Genomic DNA, 20,550 nt, shown 5'->3' with positions numbered 1-20,550 from the left:
GTCCTTCCTCTGCATAAGTCTCACTCGTGAGAGAGAGCGCACAATATTGTATTTTCCTTTCGCTGTAGAACAAAAGCGACCAGCTGCTGACCCCAATGCAACGAGTAAACCCTCTTGCACCCTCTTTATTAGCAACGAACGGTTATGTATTGGCTGTGGGTTTTTTGGACTGTGAATTGCTCAGACCGTTGTGGGTGGATTTTGAGGAAACTTTGAGCAAATGTGAGAATTGGGATATGGCACAGGGTAAACATTTTAGAAGATAGAGCCTGGAGGAGGTCTAAACTCTCCAAATGCTTTTGTAGTTATTAATTATTTTGATGTTCTAATGTTTTACAGCTTCCCATCATCGCTCCCATCCAGATCAATGCCTAAAAGCAAAACCCCACCCTCATCCTAGAAAAATAGACAGGACTTACAAAGCATTTCAAGGTCAATCCAAAAGCCATGCCCCATCCACTTCTAGCTCCATGTCTGGTGGTCAACGCAAGTACCCAGCAGCTCAAGGCAGAAAGCTGTTGTCATCGGACATCGGGGCCATACATACTGACCCTGAGCTTGGATGCAAAGCAGTCGAAGAGGAGCGGTCTCTTCATTTATCTGAGAGAAGTAAAGGTAGTCAAAAGGGGAAGGCAAGGTCATTGTCTCAAACGAGGACTCCCCTCTCCTTCTGGGGAACTGAGGTGCCAGCATTTCGCCCTTCAAGAAACTGCCGTAGTGCCAACCCTTCCCCACACCGACAAGAGTCCTCTTATGCGGCTGAAATGAAGGAGAAAAAGCGCCACTACGATGCAGATAAAATTCGTCAGTACATTCTCAAGCAGAAAGAGGACAGAAAGAGACGACAAGCAGACCAGAAGAAGTCATTAATAACGGAGACAGAAAAAAGAAACCAGAGGCTTCAGGAGCTTTACAGGAGGCAAAAGGAAATGGCCAAGACAGTGGTCAATCCCACTGAGGCTCCTGTAGTCCCTGTGCCAAAACGATACAGAGACGAAACCTACAACCTGTCAACAGTGGAGGAAGTCACACAGAGTGCTGCTACCTCAAATCATGTGGTATGTATTTCAGGCTTCAAACTTATTAGTTCCGTCCTCAAATTGCTTATTGCAAACTGTAAATTGTAGTAAATGAAATGGTTGCATGACACATACGTATCCTTCTACCACAGAGACTAATGTATCAGCCCTCTGGAGAGTCTGATAAAGAGAACAATAAAATGGAACTGCTGCAAAGCCCTTCAAGTAGTGACAGGTCTTTGAATGATCAGCTATCTCCTCCATTAGAACGGTATACAAGCTTCATGTTTACTTTACTTCAAACCCCTATACTATTTCTCAGTTGTTTTAAGAATCTTGGAAGTCCCACAATTATTGGATGTACAGTATATCTATATTAATGTGTCTATACACCGTATTTTTCGGACCATAGGGCGCACCGTATTAAAAGGCACACTGCTGATGAGCTGGTCGATTCGGGTCTGTTCATACAAAAGGCGCACCGGAATATAAGATGCAATAACGGGGTCATATTACGATTTTTTTCTTAATTTAAAACACTATCTTGTGGTCCACGTAACATGTAATGGTGGTTCTTTGGTGAAAGTGTTGCATAGATTATGTTTTACAGACCATTTTCAAGTAGCTTTCTAAACATCTCTTCAGGATGCGCCGTTTTGTGGGCGATATTACCTACGTGGCTCACCTCCGACATCTTTGTTGTAGCGGTGTAGCGTGCAAGGATAAGAGTGGAAGAAGTGTCAAAAGATGGAGCTAACTGTTTTAATGACATTCAGACTTTACTTAAATCAATACTGGAGCAGCATCTTCTCATCCATGGCTTAAAAATGCAACATTAACGCCGAAATTAAAAACCGTCCAACCGGAACTCTCTAATAATTAAAGTTCTGTGGGTGAATTATGTAAACCCACTACAGATTTAGCGCGTTGATAGCTAGTCTACTGACCGATACAAGAACATTATGCTACTTTATATTACAAATGGCAAAAGCGGAAGAAGAATGCCACATAGGATACAGAAAAAGAAGAAGCTTATGACGACAGTGTCGGTATGGACTACAATTGCGGACGCGCACACATTTTCAAGACTTATGCAGATCCTAAATGCACATCAGCAGGCACCACAATGTAAGAAAAGATGGTTTTGCATAATATTGCTAAACAAAACATCAGATAATATGTCTGCAAAAAGGTGCCATTTTGCGGTTCTTATACACACACCATAATAATACTCATATATTTAATGCACCGACAATCCATCAAGCGGTGCGGCTTCATAGCTTACCGAAGTTGTACTAAAAACATTTTGACAGATTTTTGAGCGCTGTGTGTATTGTTCTATATTCTCAATGGAACATTTAAAGTGTTGTTGTTGTTTACTGCCATCATCTTGCAGTCTACACATATCACCTATTTATGACTACCGTCTACTGGTCAGACTTATCATTACACCATGTACCAAATAAAATTGCTTCGAGGTCGGTAAGCACAACCAAACATATGCCATTAGGCGCACCGGGTTATAAGGCGCACTGTCGATTTTTGAGAAAATTAAAGAATTTTAAGTTTGGCTTACAGTCCGAAAAATATGGTATATCTATCTATCTTTTTCCACTTCTCACATGTCCATTTTTAACTTTACACCTGTACATTTTTAATGTTACACTTGTCCAATGCCATATATCAGATACTACTGAAGGGACACTGAGAAGTGGAAGGGACACACGTTAGTAACACTAGCTTGGCTATTCTCAGGGCAAGCAATCGATCACAACTGGGCTGGTTATTTTTCTATAAGGACGTTTCACCTCTCATCCGAGCAGGTTTCATTAGTTCATGCTCATATATTTTTGATCGGTCATATCTAGTTTGAGAGATGATGATAAGGTCCAAACAATTTATATATGCGCATCCCCAGTCAAGAATGGTTTGTCTCTCTTGTGGTGTAAAAACAGCTGCTCCTGCCATCAATGTGTTTATGTGTGTATGAATGGGTGAATGTGGAAATGATGTCAACGTGCATTGAGTATCTAGATTAGAAGATAGAAAAGCACTATACAAGTATAACCCGTTTACCATTTAGATGCAAATGAGTGTGTCTCTGTCAATGCCAACAGCAGTCATGAGAATAAAATTCCCCCTTGTTAGCATTAAGGTATTGTGTGGCACGATCACTTTAAAACAATCTCTACTATCACAAAATTGGTCATTAAAATGGATTCACCCTAGTTAATACAATTCCATTGTGTTAACGGCACAAAGGGGGACCTGAAACCAGAAAAGTGTCAATGTCCTGGTATTTGATAAGAGACTAAACTGATGAGTCTCTTAGGAATGGTTGAAACTTGAATGGAAACTGGTGGTGCACCCTCCTCTGTTGTATTTTCAACCTTGTCATAGATGGCTTCCCCTCATTTCTCTTTCGAACAATCCATCGTCCATCCATCCATTTGCTACCGCTTATTCCCTTTGGGGTTGCGGGGGGCGCTGGTGCCCATTTCAACTACAATCGGGTGGAAGGCGGGGTACATCCTGGACAAGTCGCGATCTCATCGCAGGGCCAACGCAGAGAGACAGACAACATTCACACTCACATTCACACATTAGGGCCAATTTAGTGTCCGTCTCTGTCCAAAATATTTCAAATGTTGTCCTCAAAAATAGGATGTTTCTCTTTGAGACCACTGAGTCTTGACCTGAAGTCTGTGTGTGTGGTGTGACATGTGCCTGCTTAGTGATTGTTTTGTTTCCCCACTGTATAAATCAATGCAATCTTCACTGTACTAGGCAGGATTCACCAGATTGTTTTTCTCGGCGTACGTTACCCGGTCTTTGGGGTGCACTAGACGTCTCACCGTTGTAGATGCCTTTTCCTTCTTCACCCTTTCTTATTTGTTTTCCTTCTGGATCCCGATGCAGTTTTTAGGAACGACTAGCTGATTTGAGGACCTCTCCTAAGGGGTTTTGTTTCTCTTTGTTCTGTGGGCTGGTGGGAACGTACTTAGCTGTGTGTTGTATGGTTCTGATAACACCCAGTTTGTGCTCCAGTAGGTGGCGTAAGTCAACAAGTAGATACATTTGTGGCCAAATGTTTACATACACTTGTAAAGAACAATGTCATGGCTGTCTTGAGTTTCCAATATCCATCCATCCATCCATTTTCTACCGCTTATTCCCTTTCGGGGTCGCAAGGGGCGCTGGTGCCTATCTCAGCTACAATCGGGCGGAAGGCGGGGTACACCCTGGACAAGTCGCCACCTCATCGCAGGGCCAACACAGATAGACAGACAACATTCACACTCACATTCACACACTAGGGCCAATTTAGTGTTGCCAATCAACCTATCCCCAGAGTTTCCAATAATTTCTACAAATGTTATTGTTTTGTGATAGAGTGATTGGAGCATATACTTGTTTTTCACAAAAAAACATTCATAAAGTTTGGTTCTTTTATGAATTTATTATGGGTCTAATGAAAATGAGACCAGATCTGCAGTGTCAAAAGTATACATCTACCTAGTCACCTACATCACACCTACCACCTACTCAGTGGCCTAGTGGTTAGAGTGTCCGCCCTGAGATCGGTAGGTTGTGAGTTCAGACCCCAGCTGAGTCATACCAAGGACTATGAAAATGGGACCCATTACCTCCATGCTTGGCATTCAGCATCAAGGATTGGATTTGGGGCTTAAATCACCAAAAATGATTCCCGGGCGCGGCACCGCTGCTGCCCACTGCTCCCCACTGCTCCCCTCACCTCCCGGGGGGTGATCAAGGGGATGGGTCAAATACAGAGGACAAATTTCGCCACACCTAGTGTGTGTGCGACAATCATTTGTACTCTAACTTAACATACAGCAATGGTAATATTTGGTTACATGTCCCTTTGCAAGTTTCACTGCAATAAGGCGCTTTTGGTAGCTATCCACAAGTTTCTGGTTGAATTTCTGCGCACTTCTCTTGACAAAATTGGTGCACTTCAGCTACATTTGTTGGTTCTCTGACATGAACTAGTTTCTTCAGCATTGTCCACATGTTCTTAATTTGGTTTAAATCAGGACTTTGCTATGGCCATTCTAAAACCTTAATTCTACCCTGATTTAGCCATTCCTTTACCACTTTGATGTGTGTTTGGGGTCATGGTCCTGTTGGAACACCCAACTGCACCCAAGACCCAACCTCCGGGCTGATGATTTTAGGTTGTACTGAAGAATTTGGAGGTAATCCTCCTTTTTCTTTGTCCCATTTACTCTCCGTAAAGCACCAGTTCTATTGGCAGCAAAACAGGCCCAGAGCATAATACTACCACCACCATGCTTGACAGTAGGTTTGGTGTTCCTGGGATTAAAGGCCTCACCTTTTCTCCTCCAAACATAGTGTTGGGTATTGTGGCCAAACAGCTCAATTTTTGTTTCATCTGACCACAGAACTTTCCTCCAGAAGGTCTTATCTTTGTCCATGTGATCAGCAGCAAACTTTAAACGAGCCTTAAGGTGTCACTTCTGGAGCATGGGCTTCCTTCTTGCATGGTAGCCTCTCAGTCCATGGCAATGCAAAACATGCATGACTGTGGACACTGACTGACACCTTTGTGCAGCAGCTTCCAATTCATTGCAGACCTTCTTTTTGGTGGTTCTCGATTGACTCTTGATAATCCTGAACAATTTTCTCTCAGTAGCAGGTGAAAGCTTGCTTTTTTTTTCTGCATACACTTTATACTTACAAACAATTGTCTGCACAGTTGCTCTTGGGACTTTAAGCTGCTTTGAAATGGCTCCAAGTGACTTTCCTGACTTGTTTAAGTCAATAATTCGTTTTTTCAGATCTGTGCTGAGTTCCTTTGACTTTCCTACTGTCGTATGTAACCGAGTCCAATGATTGCATCACATGAGCCTTATTTAAATGGGCTCATAGAAGTCAACAGGTGTCAGCATAATCCCTCACATGAAGTTAAGAGGCCATGCCATGAAGCTAATTTGATTTGATTGTAACTTTTTTTACATCACCAAAATTGATAATGTATGTTGCTCTATGTATACCTTTGACCCAGCAGATTTGGTCACATGTTCAGCAGACCCATAATGAATTAATAAAAGAACCAAACTTCATTAATGTTTTTTGTGACAAACAAATATGTGGTCCAATCACTATCACAAAAAAATAAGAGTTGTAGAAATTATTGGAAACTGAAGATAGCCATGACATTATGTCCTTCAGAAGTGTATGTAAACTTTTGACCATGACTGTATGTGTGGGTTTTTGATAAACCCAAACACTGAGCCCCCTGTCATCACAATCTTTGACATATTTTCGTGTGAACTAGATGTTTTTGTCCATTGAGTTAAGGTGCTCTATTTTTATTTTATTTTGCCACACAATAACTCCATGCTAACAAGGGGGAATTCCATTCTAATGACTGCTGTTGGCATGGACAGAGGTGTCAGTCCTTTGCATTTGTACAGCTGTTTTTTTACACCACAGTAGAGTGAAACTACTATTGTGTGCGCAATAGTACACTCCTTCTGTTAGCATATCAATTGTCTGGTCTTCAGCACCAGCTCTCAGCTAGATCTGGCCATTCAAAGTCAATGAGCATGAATTGATGAACCCTGCTTGGATGAGACACTATTATTATATAGTTCAAAATGACCGTTTTACATAAAAGAGGACCTTTTTCATCTGCACAGTAGCTAATTATGTGAACAAAATTCATACGGTAATTATTTTTTACTTAAATTATTTTGGCTTTTTTAATTCTTCTAAACTTTTGTCAAGCTTCTAACATAATTTTTGTTATATTTTTCCCTTTGTCATAGGAATGATTTGGATGTTGGAGTTAGTCCTAGACTTAATCAACAACTTCAGAGCCCAGTTTTTAAATCCCTCTCTGATTCCAGCATTGGTGCACTACAATGTACTAGCTACGACCCTCTTCTTTTTCGGCCTGTGAGGCTGGAGAACATGATGACGGCCGGTGACATCAAGCCCACCCATAGACTACACACAGCACCCCCGCCCACTAGTTATCAGTCAAGGAGGTCCCGCATTGATGCCCTCAAGGCCACAGCCATCTCCCTTTCTAATCGTATAGAGAGTGAGGCCCGGCAGATTGCTCGGGTGGGGATCAACTATGGTGAGGCAACTTCAGTGGATGTGGATATTTTGGCCCCAAGTTCCACTCCTGCTAATCTTAATGAGAGAGACTTGGCAGCTGCACACGGCACATTACAAAATACTGACTTCAAATCAGTGATTGAGAGGCTTTTAGTCAGCACAGATCTTAGCTCATACAATGGCGCCTCCTATCCAGGAGCTGAAAAAATGCACACCTTGCCAGAACAACTACAGCAACTTTCTGCTGATTTAACAGAGCACTCCCCTAGCAGTTACAAACTACAAAGAATGAACCAAGGTAATGATTTTGAGAGACCAGACAACCTACCACTCAATAAAGGACTTGGAGAACCGGAGGAGAATAGGGTTGATCTACATGACTCAAGTGGAGGTTCCATCAGTGAGGGCACCATACTGAGCGAGGAAAGCATATGTAAGGATGAAGCCAGCCCTCCTCAACCTTCCAACAATTATCTTGCAAGATCACCGAATTGCTTTAATGACTTCGTTAGTCAAAGAAGGGAAATGCAGAGCCTGACTAACTTCCATGAGACGGCCAAGGGCTCAGCTCGCTCTGTGCCTTTTGCTCAACAAGAATTTAGTCAAATACCCTGGGAGGAGTTGAACAAAGGAGACCCTTTCAGTGTTATAAATATTTACCTAAAGAACCTTCAAGGTAAAGGTTAGTTCACTCCTAATTAACACACATGGCACTGTCAGGTGCAAGGATATTACTTATTTCAATTTAGTGACGATGTTTTTTCTCCCACAGTAAATGAGAAGAAGTCCTCACCTGCTCGCTCTTTTCATTCTGGAGATTCCCACAGAGAAGCAGCAGTCTATGATGATGACTTTGTGTCATTTCATGACAGTGTTGTTAGCCAACAGTCTCTGAAAAATTCCAGTCCTCACAGGTGATTGAGGTTCATTTGTTTAGTCCAGTGTTTTCCACTAATTGCCAATGTACTTGTGGTGGTGGGGGTGAGGCCCAAGTGGTGTCAATAAGACATTGTTGTATAATTTGCATTATCAGGGATGATGCAAATATTTTCTTTTAAGGTTAAAATAAGGTCTAAATACATTTTTTTTAAATCTATTAATAATTAGTAGTGTCATATATAATTGTTTCTTATTACCGGTATATTGTTTTGATCTTTTTTTTTTTTCAATTGTTGCTGCCTGTTTTATTACTACAATATTACACATGCTGCACTTTGTACACACCTGGTTTAATTACATATCAGTAATATTCTGCCCTCCCTGAATGTTGCAACTTAGTTTTCCAAATAGACAGTCTTTTTAAACTAGAGATGAAAAACACGATTCTAGGTTGTTTATTGACAGCCTCCATAATGAAGTTACATTAAAACTAAGCACAAAAAAGAAAGTACATTATTATACATATGAAGTGCACATACATGTAGGAATCATGTTAAATCAACAACAGTTTATTATTAACTGAAATAAAACAATTCAATTACACAGGATGAGGGTTTAATGGTAATATACATTAGTTCAGCTCATTGACAGGCTTGCAAAAATTAGCAGCGCAAACCTTTACAAAGGTTTATTAAATGAGATTGTTGTTAAGTTTATTCGAACATGCAGACAGTTAAAAATATGATGCATCAGATATTTCCATTTTGCCATTACAACAGGTAAAAAGTGTAGAAAGAAGCAGAGTTGAACCCTTCCCCGTTTCCACTTCGTAGCAACGGAACAAAAGAGACATAACACAGCAAGTTATTCACCAAATTCTGTTAAAACGAATACTAACCGTTAACTTTGTACTCCTCAATGACTCTCCTGCAGCACACATTACACTGCATGTGCATACTACGGACTACAGAAGCCTGTTGCTCAAACTCTTCATTTTAAAACTAATTTCATAGTCAATGTTTTGAGGGACATAATTACAGGAGATGAAAGCACATATGTCACCTGTAAGGTGAAGTATCACTGACTGTATTGCAAAATCTTATATATATATATATATATATATATATATATATACATACATATGCATATATAAATAATATGCATATATATGCACATATATATGCACATATATGTATATATGCATATGTATATATGCATGTATATGCATATATATGCATATGTATATATGCGTGTATATGTGTATATATGCGTGTATATGTATATATATGCATATATATATGTGTGTATGTATGTATATATATGTATGTATATATATGTATGTATGTATATATATATGTATGTATATATATATATATATATATATATATATATATATATTAGGGCTGGGCGATATTGGCTTTTATTAATATCGCGATATTTTTACGCCATATTGTGATAAATATATATTACGATATTTTGCCTTGACCTTGAATTAACACTTGATGCATATAATCACAGCAGTATGATGATTCTATGTGTCTACATTAAAACATTCTTCTTCATACTGCATTAATATATGGTCATTTTAAACTTTCATGCAGAGAAGGAAATCACAACTAAGTCAATTTACCAAAACTGTATTTATTAAAGTTATTAGCAGGTGACTTTTCAGATGATGCTACATATTAACATTAATGCTACTTTTGGTAGCAACGCTTGTGCCCCACACTTGACAAATTAAAGTTGGTTATTCGACTTATTTCCGCTTGAATCCGAACCACCGCCAGACGATGGACCCGCTGCTGTTTTTCTTGGGAATTCATTCTTCCTTCATTTGTTACTAGGGGTGCAACGTATCAAAAAAACTCACGGTTCGGATCGTTTCTCGGATCAGAGTCACGGATCGGATCATTTTTTGGATCAGCAAAAAAAAAAAAAGACAAAACAAATAAGGAGTTTTGTCGTTTTGTTTTGTAACACTTTTAAATTATTAAATTAAATTTTAATTTCACCTCGGGGATTAATAAAGTATGTCTGATATGTCTGAAAATATACAAAATCAAGTTAAAGTGCACAAGGCATAATATCTTCTTTTTAACATAATTAATGAATAACAGTGCCACATAAAAAGGGATTTCTCCTTTCTTTAAACTTGGACCAATGACCATTAATTAAAAAAAAAAAAAAAATTAAGTGCAACATAACAATGCACAACAGCTTTCTTGAAATATTGGTAGTGAAATAAAGCTTGACATCTGGAGTGATGCTGCTGTCTTCCACACTTGGAGCCATGGATTGTAGACTCCTTGTTTTCAGTGGCAGGATCATTGACACAGATGGTGAAGTTTCAGTGCTCAGCAGAGATGTAACCGTTTTGAGCGGTTTAAGCACCTGGAGGACCTCCTCTGCCACTCTCACATCATCATCAGACAGGATGATCATGTCTTTGATATTTGTTTTCGGGGTCTTGTGGGTCAATGCAGAGTATATAGCTGCCTGATGCTGCAACATATCAAAAGTGCAGTTCCACCTTGTTGGGACATCATGTACGAGCTTCTGAGTAGGCAGCTTTAGCATTTCTTACTTTGTCTTAAGCACATGAGCAGCTGATGTGCTTGGGTGGAAGTAGGAAACCTTCCTGATCCTCCCAAGGAGGCGCTCCATCCTATTGACTGAGATGTGATGCCATATTCACTACATGTGCAAAGCACCCTACCTGTGGTCCCTGTTCTGCCTCATTCACTGCATGTATTTGATTTTTAGCATTATCAGTTGTGACAGGGATATCTTTATCTTCCATTCCTCCACTGCTTGTGTCAGTACCTGCGCAAGGTGACTCTCGTAGAGGGGGCATGTCTTCTCATCTCCCACTCTGCTGTGATAAAATGAGCGCTATCGTCACATAGTTCCCCTGGACTTCCACCCTTCTTTTCGTGAGCGCAACAGATGACGCTCGGGATAGTTCGTCCACAACTTTTTTCTTCTCTCGCTAATAAAAATCTGGCACAATCTTATCGCTGAAGTTGGTGCGCGACGGGATGTCGTAATGTGGCTGACGCACTTTCAGCATGTGTTTAAAAACCTCGTTTTGCACAATGGAGTCTGCACCTATAAAAACACCGATTAAATGGTACGGGCGTTCAAGTTCCTCCGTTACGCCGCGCGCCATTACCACGTTGTGTGAACAACTATTTTTTTTTTTTTTCATAAATCAGACCGCGGATCACGTGTGTACTGAACCGAAGATATTGATCCGAACTGATCACGGATCAGTGTTGATCCGTTGGACCACTAGTTGTTACCATATTCGGACCTTCTTTCTCTCATATTACCACTCGACTGGGATGAGAATCAGCATCTCCGAGTCCGCTATCATCACAGCTAATGTTAGCCACACTGCTCTACCGCTCTGGTGGGCGAGAGCGTATACGTATTTGACGTGAAAGTATGTGACGTGTGTAAGAATGTGCGCTCGCTGTCTGAGAACGAGACAAGAAAGAGTGGGAAGAGCCTGTAGTGTAAAGCCCGCAGCTACTCGAATATTACAATATTGTCATTTTCTATATCGCACAGAGTCAAACCTGCAATATATCGATATATCGCCCAGCCTTAATATATATATATATACATATATATATATATATATATATATATATATATATATATATATATATATATATATATATATATATATATATATATAGTGGGGCAAAAAAGTATTTAGTCAGCCACCGATTGTGCAAGTTCTCCCACTTAAAATGATGACGGAGGTCTGTAATTTTCATCATAGGTACATTTCAACTGTGAGAGACAGAATGTGAAAAAAAAAATCCAGGAACTCACATTGTAGGAATTTTGAAGAATGTATTTGTAAATTTTGGTGAAAAATAAGTATTTGGTCAATAACAAAAATTCAACTCAATACTTTGTAATATAACCTTTGTTGGCAATAACAGGTCAAACAATTACTATATGTCTTGACCAGGTTTTCACACACAGTAGCTGGTATTTTGGCCCATTCCTCTATGCAGATCTTCTCGAGAGCAGTGATGTTTTGGGGCTGTCGCCGAGCAACACGGAGTTTCAACTCCCTCCACAGATTTTCTATGGGGTTGAGGTATGGAGACTGGCTAGGCCACTCCAGGACTTTCAAATGCTTCTTACGGAGCCACTCTTTCGTTGCCCGGGCGGTGTGTTTGGGATCATTGTCCTGCTTGAAGACCCAGCCACGTTTCATCTTCAAAGCTCTGACGGATGGAAGGAGGTTTTGGCTCAAAATCTCACGATACATGGCCCCATTCATTCTTTCCTTAACACGAATCGATCGTCCTGTCCCCTTAGCAGAAAAACAGCACCAAAGCATGATGTTTCCACCCCCATGCTTCACAGTAGGTGTGGTGTTCTTAGAATGCAACTCAGTATTCTTCTTCCTCCAAACACGACAAGTTGAGTTTATACCAAAAAGTTCTATTTTGGTTTAATCTGACCACATGACATTCTCCCAATCCTCTGCTGTATCATCCATTGGCTCTCTGGCAAACATCAGACGGGCCTGGACATGCACTGGCTTAAGCAGGGGGACACGTCTGGCACCGCAGGATTTGATTCCCCGTCGGTGTAGTGTTACTGATAGTAACCTTTGTTACTTTGGTCCCAACTCTCTGCAGGTCATTCATGGTTCTGGGATTTTTGCTCACCGTTCTCATGATCATGTTGACCCCACGGGATGAGATCTTGCATGGAGCCCCAGATCGAGGGAGATTATCAGTGGTCTTGTATGTCTTCCATTTTCTGATAATTGCTCCCACAGTTGATTTTTTCAAACCAAGCTGCTTACGTATTGTAGAATCACTCTTCCCAGTCTGGTGCAGGTCTACAATTCTTTTCACGGTGTCCTTCGACAGCTCTTTGGTCTTGGCCATAGTGGAGTTTGGATTCTGACTGTTTGAGGCTGTGGACAGGTGTCTTTTATACAGATAGCAAGTTCAAACAGGTTCCATTAATACAGGTAACGAGTGGAGGACAGAAGAGCTTCTTGCAGAAGAAGTTACAGGTCTGTGAGAGCCAGAGATCTTCCTTGTTTGAAGTGACCAAATACTTATTTTCCACCATAATTTAAAAATGAATTCTTAAAAATTCCTACAATGTTAATTCCTGGATTTTTTTCCCACATTCTGTCTCTCACAGTTTAAGTGTACCTATGATGAAAATTACAGACCTCTGTCATTCTTTTAAGTGGGAGAACTTGCACAATCGGCGGCTGACTAAATAATTGTTTGCCCTTCTGTATATATCAATTTTTTAATTTAATTAACACCATGCTGCTATAAATAAATAAATAAATAAATATATATATATATCCATCCATCCATCCATTTTCTACCGCTTGTTCCCTTTTGGGGTCGTGGGGGGTGCGGGCGCCTATCTCAGCTACAATCGGGCGGAAGGCGGGGTACACCCTGGACAAGTCACCACCTCATCGCAGGGCCAACACAGACAGACAACATTCACACTCACATTCACACACTATATATATAAATCATAAATACATGTATACATACATATCTATATACATATATATAGATATGTACGTGTATATATATAAATATATATATATATATACAGTATATGTATAAAAATAATAAATACATGTATACATACATATCTATATACATAGATATGTATGTGTATATATATATATATCTAAATAAATAAATACATGTATATATATATATAAATATATATGTATGTGTATATGTATGTATGTATTTATAGCAGCACGGTGGGACAAGGGTTAGTGCATGTTCCTCACAATACAAAAGTCCTGAGTTCAATCCCGGGTTCGGTATCTTTCTGTGTGGAGTTTGCATGTTCTCCCCATGACTGCATGGGTTCCTTCCGGGTACTCCGGCTTCCTCCCACCGCCAAAAACATGCACCTGGGGATAGGTTGATTGTCAACAGCAAATGGTCCCTAGCGTGTGATTGTTGTCTGTGTTGGCCTTGTGATGAGGTAGCGACTTGTCCAGGGTAAACCCAGGCCTTCCGTCCGAATGCAGCTGAGATAGGCTCCAGCACCTCCGCGACCCCTAAAGTGACAAGCGGTAGGAAATGGATGGATGGATATATTTATTTATTTATACATTTTAATTGTGGCAGCCTTAAATTTTTTCCCACCACATGTAAATGAATACATGGGAAAAACTGCAGTCATGTTTCAAATAAATAATGATTTTCAGACTTTATTGTTGGCCTCCGTTGATTGCTGCAACACATAGTGTAGCAAAGGTAGAGCTTTTGCGTTGATTCAAACATATTCATACTTTAGCTTGGCCCGTCCAAACAGAGGAGCAGTCTGGCTGAAAGCTGCCCTCTTACGTTTTGGTTTTACCTTGGTCAAACTTCAGTAAAGGAGTGGTGATTTCCTGGTGTAGCCTTATCTTTTGAATTACAACTGATCAAGTTACAGAAGCTATTTATTTTTATTTCACTAATATGAGAATTAATAGTATGTATTGTTTTGTTTTTTTTACATTCAGTTTTGGACATGAAAGTAAGAAATCTCCGCCGTCAAGAGCAAAACAGCCTTCACCTCCCACCTTCCCAGAATGTGGTTTGTCTCCATCAGCAATATCTCTCAAGAATATACCACTAAGAAATGGCAGAGTCGATAACCGGGGTATAGATAAAAGTTATTTTAATTGAGCTAACAGTCCCTGTTGCTTTGAAGAAGTTTATACTTAAGTTCAATTTCTCCTCAGGTAAACTCCAGTATTCTCCGAGCGCCCTGCAGCAGTGTATAGCAGTAGAACTCAAGCACAAGGAGTCCATAGAGGAGTCTTTAAGACAGCTTGGGGAAGTTGAGAGGCTGATGGGTCTCCCTGTGGCTCAGCAGATGGGAATGCCTGTGGCTCAGCAGGTCAGTGCAACATTTCTCTGTATCATACACCCACAGTTGTGTGTAGTCGCGATTAATTTAAGATCGATCACGGTGATCAGCTGTTAGCATTTTTCTTCGATCCAACATGGCAGAACTGTCTGTTTCAAGTTACCGCAGTAGTAAATAGTAGGGATGCAATGATGCTCGGTATTATCCTGCACGGAAAAATCCACCTTTATTGACCATGATCGTGTGTGTGTGTGCGTGTTTTTGTGGAAGTGTTTGTGTCTCATCACGACGCAATTAATGTTCAATCAGCGTTGTGCCTCTTCCCCTTACACAGCTCGGAAGTACAGCCCAGAATATCGGATAATAATTGTGTGTGTGTGTATATATATGTATGTATGTATATACATATACATATTACCTGTTTGGCCTGTTTCGCAGGTATCGCTACTCTACCGGCTTTTAGGGATAAAATAGGTCAGGAAAAAACACAGAGGCTAACGTATATTCTGCTCTACCCCAGTATTGAGCACTGTGTAATGGATAAGCAACAGAAACCTTGACTATATATAATATGTATATACAGTACGTGCGCGTACGTGTTTGTATACATACATATACATACATAAATTGTGATTAATCGCAATTTTGGTCCTTGACTGTCCTTTTATCTGAGTTGCCTCCATTTTTCTTTTTTGTTTCCTCAGACAAAACCGTTTTCCTCCGTTGTTTTGCAGCCTCTGCTATGAATTGCACGTAGGCATTCGAATCGACTTCCTTCTTTGTAACGAAAGGGGGGAGTGACAAATGCCGTAAAGCAAGTCAGCACATTTGTAGCTTTTTTGTGTACCGTGGTTCCTGCCACCCTCCTAAGTTGTTTAGTGCCAGTGAATGCGATACAGACCCCTTCAGGCCATGACAGGGGTGTCATTCAACTAGTTGTAAGTTGATGTATCCTCCCAGAAGTTATGAAAATATTTTATGAAGGTTGAAAAGTTACTTAGTGCTTCTTTAATAACTGTTTCTGTACGGCCCGGTCGCAAAGGTGGTTTGTCTTCAGATTGGTGGTTGGGCACCACTCATCTAAAGTATCGTTTGGGTGTATTTTTAAGTGAATCTGCATTGACCTGATCACTGGCACTAAACTAAAGCAACCTGCTCCGTCTTTTAAGTAAAGTTCTGGGGTTAAGGTAAAAAAAACTGTGTGCGGTCAAAATACATTCATCCATCCATTTTCTACCGCTTATTCCCTTCCGGGGTCGCGGGGGGCGCTGGCGCCTATCTCAGCTACAATCGGGCGGAAGGCGGGGTACACCCTGGACAAGTCGCCCACTCATCGCAGGGCCAACACAGATAGACAGACAACATTCACACTCACATTCACACACTAGGGCCAATTTAGTGTTGCCAATCAACCTATCCCCAGGTGCATGTCTTTGGAAGTGGGAGGAAGCCGGAGTACCCGGAGGGAACCCACGCATTCACGGGGAGAACATGCAAACTCCACATAGAAAGATACCGAGCCTGGATTTGAACCCAGGACTGCAGGACCTTCGTATTGTGAGGCAGACGCACTAACCCCTCTGCCACCGTGAAGCCTGTCAAAATACATTTTGCGATTAATCTGTTTTTATGTATGATTAATGCGATACTTTGTAATTAATCACATGAGTTAATGTATTAACGTTGATGGTCCTAGTATTAATTGTTATCAAACTTTCAATGCCAAAACAGGAAAAATCTCCTCCATCAAGAGCAAGAATTACTTCTTCAGGCTTTCCGGACTCTTCCGCAGCAGTAGATTTTCGTAGTGACCCTCCAAGAACTGGCTTTGGCGACGGGGTCAGCAACAACATGAATGCAGGCAACGCAAATCAATTTGGCAGAGTTGAAAGCAGAGCAACAGGTACATAGTAATTGGTGTTGTAAGGGTTATGATACTTGAAATAGGATATGTAGAAAATCTATCTTACTTAACGTGTATCTTCCTTTCCGTTCCTTTTCTCAGGTAATCTCCAATATTCTCCTGCTGTCTTGCATCAGCATTTGGCGGAAGAGCTCCAATACCAAGAGACCATGGATGTGTCAATGAGACATTTAGGAGATGTGGAGAGACTAATAGGGGTGTCCATGGCCCAAGAGGAGAGCGCTTCATTGGCGCAAATTCTGAAGGTGAAGCAAAACGTTGACTTTTTTTTATATATATATATATATATATATATATATATATATATATATATATATATATATATATATATACTTAACACCCAAGATAAGGGACTTCTAAACTATGTTCCTGATTTGCATTTATTTCATAAATGCATAAGATGGCCATATACAGTACTTTAGTTTAGTTGAGTTTAGTTTAGTTTAGGGGGCGGCGTGGCTCCGGTGCTAGAGCGGCCGTACCAGTAACTTGAGGGTTCAACGTTCGATCCTAGCTTCCACCATCCTAGTATCAATCAATCAATCAATGTTTACTTATATAGCCCTAAATCACTAGTGTCTCAAAGGGCTGCACAAACCACTACGACATCCTCGGTAGGCCCACATAATGGCAAGGAAAACTCACACCCAGTGGGATGTCGGTGACAATAATGACCCAGTGGGACGTCGGTGACAATGATGACTATGAGAACCTTGGAGAGGAGGAAAGCAATGGATGTCGAGCGGGTCTAACATGATACTGTGAAAGTTCAATCCACAATGGATCCAACACAGTCGCAAGAGTCCAGTCCAAAGCGGATCCAACACAGCAGCGAGAGTCCCGTTCACAGCGGAGCCAGCAGGAAACCATCCCAAGCGGAGGCGGATCAGCAGCGCAGAGATGTCCCCAGCCAATACACAGGCAAGCAGTACATGGCCACCGGATCGGACCGGACCCCCTCCACAAGGGAGAGTGGGACATAGGAGAAAAAGAAAAGAAACGGCAGATCAACTGGTCTAAAAAGGGAGTCTATTTAAAGGCTAGAGTATACAAATGAGTTTTAAGGTGAGACTTAAATGCTTCTACTGAGGTGGCATCTCGAACTGTTACCGGGAGGGCATTCCAGAGTACTGGTGCCCGAACGGAAAACTTTTTTTGGGCTTTGGGAATCACTAATAAGCCGGAGTCCTTTGAACGCAGATTTCTTGCCGGGACATATGGTACAATACAATCGGCAAGATAGGATGGAGCTGGACCGTGTAGTATTTTATACGTAAGTAGTAAAACCTTAAAGTCACATCTTAAGTGCACAGGAAGCCAGTGCAGGTGAGCCAGTACAGGCGTAATGTGATCAAACTTTCTTGTTCTTGTCAAAAGTCTAGCAGCCGCATTTTGTACCAACTGTAATCTTTTAATGCTAGACATGGAGAGACCCGAAAATAATACGTTACAGTAATCGAGGCGAGACGTAACAAACGCATGGATAATGATCTCGGCGTCTTAAGTGGACAGAATGGAGCGAATTTTAGCGATATTACGGAGATGAAAGAAGGCCGTTTTAGTAACGCTTTTAATGTGTGCCTCAAAGGAGAGAGTTGGGTCGAAGATAACACCCAGATTCTTTACCGTGTCGCCTTGTTTAATTGTTTGGTTGTCAAATGTTAGAGTTGTATTATTAAATAGAGGTCGGTGTCTAGCAGGACCGATAATCAGCATTTCCGTTTTTTTGTACATCTTTTTTTTTTTTAGTAATGTCCATTGTGTCCTCAGACAAGACACTTCACCGTTAGCGCCTTGCATCAGTGTGTGAATGTGTTTCTGAATGGGTGAATGTAGAAATAGTGTCAAGGGCTTTGAATACCTTGAAGGTCCAAACCCCGTTTCCATACGAGTTGGGAAATTGTGTTAGATGTAAATATAAACGGAATAGAATGATTTGCAAATCCTTTTCAACCCATATTCAATTGAATGCACTACAAAGACAAGATATTTGATGTTCGAACTCATAAACTTCATTTTCTTTGCAAATAATAATTTACTTAGAATTTCATGGCTGCGACACGTGCCAAAGTAGTTGGGAAAGGGCATGTTCACCACTATGTTACATCACCTTTTCTATTAACAACACTCAATAAACGTTTGGGAACTGAGGAAACTAGTTGTTCAACTGTCCCGGGTGTCCGCTGTCGTATTTTACGCTTCATAATGCGCCACACATTTTCGATGAGAGACAGGTCTGGACTGCAGGCGTGCCAGGAAAGTACCCGCACTCTTTTTTTACGAAGCCACGCTGTTGTAACACGTGCTGAATGTGGCTTGGCATTGTTTTGCTGAAATAAGCAGGGGCGTCCATGAAAAAGACGGCGCTTAGATGGCAGCATATGTTGTTCCAAAACCTGTATGTACCTTTCAGCATTAATGTTGCCTTCACAGATGTGTAAATTACCCATGCCTTGGGCACTAATGATCCCCCATACCATCACAGATGCTGGATTTTGAACTTTGCGTTAATAACAGTCTGGATGGTTCGCCTCCCCTTTGGTCCGGATGACACGATGTCGAATATTTGAAATGTGGACTCGTCTGACCACAGAACTCTTTTCCACTTTGCATCAGTCCATCTTAGATGATCTCGGGCCCAAAGAAGCCGGCGGCGTTTCTAAATGTTATTGATAAATGGCTTTCGCTTTGCATAGTAGAGCTTTAACTTGCACTTACAGCGACGAATTGTATTTAGTGACAGTGGTTTTTTGAAGTGTTCCTGAGCCCATGTGGTGATATCCTTTAGAGATTGATGTTGGTTTTTGATACAGTGCCGTCTGAGGGATTGAAGGTCACAAGAGTGATTTCTCCAGATTCTCTGAACCTTTTGAGGATATTTTGGACCGTCGATGTTGGAATCCCTAAATTTCTTGCAATAGCACTTTGAGAAAGGTTGTTCTGAAACGGTTTGACTATTTGCTCACGCAGTTGTTGAAGAAGGGGTGTATCTCGCCCCATCCTTTCTTGTGAAAGACTGAGCAATTTTTGGGAAGCTGTTTTTATACCCAATCATGGTACCCTTCTGTTCCCAAGTATCCTGCACACCTGTGGGATGTTCCAAATAAGTGTTTGATGAGCATTCGTAAACTTTATCAGTATTTATTGCCACCTTTCCCAACTTCTTTGTCACATGTTGCTAGCATCAGATTCTAAAGTTAATGATTATTTGCACAAAAAAAAGTTTATTATTTCGAAAATCAAATATCTTTTCTTTGTAGCATATTCAATTGAATATGGGTTGAAAATTATTTGCAAATCATTGTATTCCGTTTATATTTATATCTAACACAATTTCCCAACTCATATGGAATCTGGGTTTGTAGAAAAGCGCTTTACAAGTATAATCCATTTACCATTTAGTTGCTATCTCACATATGACAGTGTTTTGCTCTTTTTGCAGACCAAGCAGCAGAAATATGAGAATGACCTTTATGAGCAGAAGATTCAGGCAGAAAAAAAGGCTCTGGAGGCCCAGCTGCACCGGGAGGAAGACAGGCAGAGAACGGCCAGGGTACAGATACACATACTGTATATTAACACACGCCTGACTTGTTATTTTGTTTTATCAAAAAACAGCTATTCAGATATGTATGAAGAGGTTTCATGTAGAAACCCCGTTTCCATATGATTTGTTAAATTGTGTTAAATGTAAATATAAATGGAATACAATGATTTGCAAATCCT

General features: G+C 40.7%; 1 protein-coding gene across 3 annotated transcripts in view; it reads left to right on the top strand.

Annotated features, from left to right (window-relative positions):
• Positions 1 to 20,550, top strand: part of cep350 (centrosomal protein 350) — a 90,953-nt gene that overhangs the window by 40,736 nt on the left and 29,667 nt on the right. For 2 of the 3 annotated variants that reach the window (XM_061887982.1, XM_061887980.1), the window contains exons 9-17: positions 340 to 1,058; positions 1,172 to 1,290; positions 6,836 to 7,815; positions 7,906 to 8,047; positions 14,551 to 14,690; positions 14,773 to 14,930; positions 16,632 to 16,803; positions 16,906 to 17,069; positions 20,267 to 20,377. In XM_061887982.1, the coding sequence (XP_061743966.1) occupies positions 340 to 1,058; positions 1,172 to 1,290; positions 6,836 to 7,815; positions 7,906 to 8,047; positions 14,551 to 14,690; positions 14,773 to 14,930; positions 16,632 to 16,803; positions 16,906 to 17,069; positions 20,267 to 20,377 (2,705 nt within the window). The remainder of the gene's footprint in view (positions 1 to 339; positions 1,059 to 1,171; positions 1,291 to 6,835; positions 7,816 to 7,905; positions 8,048 to 14,550; positions 14,691 to 14,772; positions 14,931 to 16,631; positions 16,804 to 16,905; positions 17,070 to 20,266; positions 20,378 to 20,550) is intronic. The other variant, XM_061887981.1, reaches the window with a different exon arrangement.

Source organism: Nerophis ophidion, linkage group LG26 (genome assembly GCF_033978795.1).
Source record: "Nerophis ophidion isolate RoL-2023_Sa linkage group LG26, RoL_Noph_v1.0, whole genome shotgun sequence".
NCBI classification, from domain to species: Eukaryota; Metazoa; Chordata; class Actinopteri; order Syngnathiformes; family Syngnathidae; genus Nerophis; species Nerophis ophidion.
This window is presented reverse-complemented; position numbering and strand designations above follow the sequence as displayed.